The 5,503-nt window shown below is 35.1% G+C and overlaps 1 protein-coding gene across 1 annotated transcript; it reads left to right on the plus strand.

Moving 5' to 3' along the window:
- Nucleotides 1-1,674: 1,674 nt before the first annotated feature.
- Nucleotides 1,675-2,661, plus strand: LOC132562771 (uncharacterized). The gene is made up of 2 exons (XM_060227533.1): nucleotides 1,675-2,202; nucleotides 2,329-2,661. Exons 1-2 carry the CDS (start codon nucleotides 1,675-1,677, stop codon nucleotides 2,659-2,661), a joined length of 861 nt encoding a protein of 286 aa, XP_060083516.1.
- Nucleotides 2,662-5,503: the final 2,842 nt, after the last annotated feature.

Consider the following 5,503-nt stretch of genomic DNA (forward strand, 5'->3'; position numbering starts at 1 on the left):
TAGAACAGCTATCATGTAATGATGACAGGAACTTTGTATTGCGTGATACTTCTACCATGGAGCAAAATGAAAATTTGTGCCAAAAGGATGTTTCAGCAAAAGCAAGTGAGGAGGATGAAGTTGTGTTTGAAGGTGGTACAGGACCAGCAGTATTAACTTTCCATCCAGTGTCTCCTGCAACAAAGCAGAAATTGATAAAAGAAGTTGGCATAACAAGTGAATTTTGCTCAGAAAGTGAAATTATTTCTTGCAAAAGCTTGGGTAAACCAAAACAGGAAAAAAGTATATGTGGTAATGGTAACTATTTTTTTAGAGCACTGTCCTACTGTCTTACCGGTAATGAAAGACACCATAGAAAGATTAGACGTAACATGGTTATCCACATGGTCAAAAATGGTGATCAATTCGACAGTCATTTAAGATCCGGTTATAAATCTGTTAGCGACTGGGTAATGAAGAAAAAGATGCTTGAAAATGGTTCATGGGCTACGGAAGTAGTGATCTTGGCCGCTAGTCATTTTCTCAATACTTATATATACATTTATGAAGAAAATATATCGTCTTGGTTGAAATTCTCAGCAAAACAGGTAGATCCTTCCAGTGATGTAGAACAAGAGGCTATATATTTGATACACATATATCGAGCACATTACGATGTAGTTGTTGACGTAGAAAATGAAGATTGAAATGTGGAAACATTTGCTGGTTGTAACCGAGCTAGTGTTACTAGAGAAACAAATCCTCATGCTAAATCCGCCAAACAGTCCAAGAAAAAATATTGTTTAGAATTGGTAGACAAGAAACATGTTCAGTCCGACGAAAGCCAGTGTAAACATGGACGCACTCATCTAGACATATTAGAATCAAATATACAGATGAATGAATCTGTTCTGGGAAGTTTTCATCAAGGTCATCCTAGGTTTTTAGAAAATTCAGGGAAACAGTGTGTGATGAACAGTTTGGCAGCTGTAGTGTACAGTCGAGAGAAAAATCTGAATACATGGACAAGTGATGATTTAGACCACATTCTGATCAAGGGAAACGAATTGTACGGGTTTCTTCAACAGAGTTCTACAATGCATCACGATTAGGTTTCAATAAATGAAATACCAAGAGTATTAGAATGTTATAACAAATCATACAACTTTTGAATTTCAAGAACCACTGGAAGGAACTCTTGGTTATACAGGTCAAGATTTGGATATGTTCCTGTTCGTAACACTTGATGAAGCATTGCATATTGCGTTAAATCAGTCCGAGAGTGATGCCGCTTTGGTCACCTTTAAAGGGAACACGTTCACTATAATTAAGGAGTCTGGTATATATTTAACTTTTGATTCACATTCAAGAAATCTTGAAGGTTTGCAAGTACAATGTGGAGCAAGTGTGATTGTGAAACGATTGTCAATTCAAGATGTCTATGATCATTGCATTCGGTTAGCGTCATCAATGCATTATCAGACGCACGATCGTTTTGAAGTTACAGCAGTCAAGACCAAAAGGGAGCATTTACGTATTGATACTGATGTTGGAGATATATCGAATCAAAGTGAAGGTTCAGTACCAACGGAAGAAGATATTAAAACTACTAAAGATATTAGAGTTTTATCATGTCCCAAGACAAAAATGAAAAGAAAACTTTATGAGAAAAACAAATTAGATAAAAAATTTGAAATGAGAGAAAGGAGAAGAAAGAATGACCTTGCAGGAGTAATAAATAGAAGTACAGATTACGGAACTAGAAATTCCTATAATTCAGAAGAGACTAGCAAAATAGATAAAATGAAATTAAAGTATACGCTAGACACAAATTACAGGGATCTCAAAAAAGCAAGTTCAAAAAAGAAATATGCAGAAGACAAAGGATATAAAGAGTCTAAGATTAACGCTTCAATTGGGAAATATCGTTCGAACACAGAACACAGAGAAAATGTTAAAATAGCATCAAAGAAAAAATACCAGTGCAATGACGAGTTCAGAGAAAGTGTGAAAACTGCATCAAAGCTAAAATATGAGACCAATCTAGAGCATAAACTTTATAAAATAAATGCATCAAAGAGGCTATACCAGTGCAATGAAGAGTTCAGAGATCACGTGAAAATTGCATCAAAGAAAAAATATGAGACCAATGAAGAGCACAAACAGAATAAGATATATGCATCAAAGAGAAAATATCAGTGCGATGATGAGTTCAGAGATCATGTGAAGTGTTCATCGCAGAAAAAATAAGGGACCGATAAAGAGTTCAGAGATCATGTGAAGTGTGCATCAAAGAAAAAATATGAGACCAATGAAGAGCACAAACAGAATAAGATATATGCATCAAAGAGAAAATATCAGTCCGATGATGAGTTCAGAGATCATGTGAAGTGTGCATCAAAGAAAAAATATGGGGCCGATAAAGAGTTCAGAGATCATGTGAAGTGTGCATCAAAGACAAAATATGGGACCGATAAAGAGTTCAGAGATCATGTGAAGTGTGCATCAAAGACAAAATATGGGAGCGATAAAGAGTTCAGAGATCATGTGAAATCTGCATCAAAGAAAAAATATGAGACCAATGAAGAGCACAAACAGAATAAGATAAATGCATCAAAGAGAAAATATCAGTGCGATGATGAGTTCAGAGATCATGTGAAGTGTTCATCGCAGAAAAAATAAGGGACCGATAAAGAGTTCAGAGATCATGTGAAGTGTGCATCAAAGAAAAAATATGAGACCAATGAAGAGCACAAACAGAATAAGATCAAAGAAATGAGTTCAGAGATTATGTGAAGTGTGCATCAAAGACAAAATAGAGCGATAAAGAGTTCAGAGATCATGTGAAGTGATCAAAGACAAAATATGGGAGCGATAAAGAGTTCAGAGATCATGTGAAATCTGCATCAAAGAAAAAATATGAGACCAATGAAGAGCACAAACAGAATAAGATAAATGCATCAAAGAGAAAATATCAGTGCGATGATGAGTTCAGAGATCATGTGAAGTGTTAAGAAAAAATAAGGGACCGATAAAGAGTTCAGAGATCATGTGAAGTGTGCATCAAAGAAAAAATATGAGACCAATGAAAATCACAAACAGAATAAGATAAATGCATCAAAGAAATCGAGAAATGCCTTGGAAAACCAAAAGCATGACATAAATGTTGTAATCAATAATTTTACAAAAGTTGTTAAGGAATTTCCAGACCACATTTGTTATGTCTGTCATAAACTGTTGTTTAGAAAACAGGTGGTTAGATGTAAAAAAAAAGACACATCATAAAGGGATCGAAAAGTACCGAAGTAGCGGAACTATGCATAATTGACAGGTATGTGAATCCTTGTGCAACGGAAGAAAATCATCAGTGTTCATCTATGTATACATCATGGATTTGTTTTACATGTCACAGAAAGTTGTTGGAAGGAAACATTCCGTCTGAGGCTGCAATAAACAAAATGGAAACCAAGGTTATTCAAAGCCAACTCCAGTGTTTAAATCCGATTGAAACACATTTGATATCAGTCATTGTACCATTTATGAAAATTATAGCGTTGCCAAAGGGTGGACAACATGGAGTTCATGGTCCAGTTGTATGTGTCCCTGCTGATATCAACACGTCTGTCACAAATTTACCAAGATGCGAAAGTGATAACCAATTGATTCAAGTTAAATTAAAGAGGAAGCTCCTCTCATACAAAGGTCATTATGACTACCATTTTGTAAATACTGGTCGTCTTGAGAATGCAATAACATTTTTGAAGGAAAAGAACAAGTGGTATGGAGATGTGAAAATAGAGGATTTTTTCCAACGTCCATCTCCTCCAAGTGTGATATGTGCTTTGTTTGCCAAGAATAAGCCATATGCACCATTATATTAACAAGCTACGTATACTACATGTAGTTATGATGTATTAAATATGTACTGTTAGCATGGATATTTTACATATACTGTAATCAGAAAACAATTGACTGGGCAACTGTTTGTACTCGCATATAGCTACATTGTACATGGAAAATCAAACCTGCTGTAAAGGACACATCTTTGTTCAGAACATACACACACAAACACAAATATATATGCTACATGAACATTGTAGAGGTATTAAAAGACCTATTTACCTTTCAAACTATTCAGAATCTGAAGTTGCTGGCTTTTGTACACCTTCATGGTGGCTGGAATGGTATACAAAGTCTGGACCCGCGACACTGTCCTTGTGCTCATGGTCTGGACGTTGGCTTGGTTGAGACATCTTAAAGCTTTAGATGTATTGGACCCACTGGTGAGGATAGCGCTAGCCAGTTGTAAATTAAACCAATGCATCTTTCTGTGCATGGCCTGTGATGTCCATTTATTAATGTGTCCAACAGTGCATGTTGACACAACAGAAATCATGGTTCCTCGGCTGTACTCTATGATGGGAATGGTCTCTTGGTTCTACAGATTTTCAATAAATCAAGCAAAGATGACTCTGCCACAACATAATACCTTTCCTCATTTTGAATGGTAGTACAACTAAGTATATAGTTTTCTAGTTTTTCATCTTCATCATCTTCGCTGGCATACATGTTGTCAGGGTCAAAATCAACATCTGAGTCCATATTAAAATCAAAACTAGTCTAAATCAGAAGTTGCCCTGGATTCGTTAAAACATCTAATTGAGAATCAAATTCACAAGACATATCACTAGCACTTTCTTCAATATCTCTCTCTCTACACTTACATGTACAATTTGAAGTCCTTCTATTGTGCATTGTGTCGCAACAGACATATGTTTAACATTGACTGAAGACTTTCCAACTTGTATCCTGCATGTTCTGGTTGATGGAATCAAGTTGACTTGTGTATTAAAGTCACAGTTTGCAGGACTACTAAATGTTGGTTCTAGTAGATCATTTCCTAGGGTCACTGTAGTCATGCAGGCATTGTTGTCAAATGTGTCTTGAAGAACCTGTAGAAATATTAATGGACTCACATGTAGTGCATGTATAATAAAATATTGACAATATTGATGAGAGTAGAACAAGTAGCCATTCTAAGAAAATATTTTTAAACAAAGCCAACTTGATTGAAGAAAACACCTTTTCAGTGATTGGAGTGTGAATTTATGGAACAGCCTTCCACAACACATTATAAATGCAGTTACAATTTGAAACTTCAATAGGTGATCTTTGAACCGATAACCATTAAAATTTTAAATCTAAAGAAAATTAATCTGTAAAGGCAATATATTGCATCTAAGTATAATTTTTAAATTGTGACATAGACGCTATCATCTGATGTCAATTACTTTCCTAGCTAATAAACCCTGGTACATATTAGTCAATATTGATTAAAATATTTAAGGTATGTTCATCATTATATTCCAAAAATGAAAATACAATATAATTGAAGTGGTTCGTTTTTGTTTATCAGCTTCTACAAATCAACTAATGTGCATGTAGAACCATGACACTTCTTTGTCGATTTTCGAATTGCTCTTGCAATTAGAAACTGCACAGTACGGCATATTTGTAAATGTAC

Source organism: Ylistrum balloti, unplaced genomic scaffold, assembly GCF_031769215.1.
Source record: "Ylistrum balloti isolate Yb309-2 unplaced genomic scaffold, AGI_CSIRO_Ybal_v1 Utg371508, whole genome shotgun sequence".
In the NCBI taxonomy this organism is placed as follows: Eukaryota; Metazoa; Mollusca; class Bivalvia; order Pectinida; family Pectinidae; genus Ylistrum; species Ylistrum balloti.

Coding starts and splice junctions, on each gene's coding strand:
- LOC132562771 (XM_060227533.1), top strand. CDS start 1,675: ATGAGAGAAAGGAGAAGAAAGAATGACCTTGCAGGAGTAATAAATAGA. Junction 2,203..2,328: donor ATGATGAGTTCAGAGATCAT/GTGAAGTGTTCA, acceptor TATGCATCAAAG/AGAAAATATCAGTCCGATGA.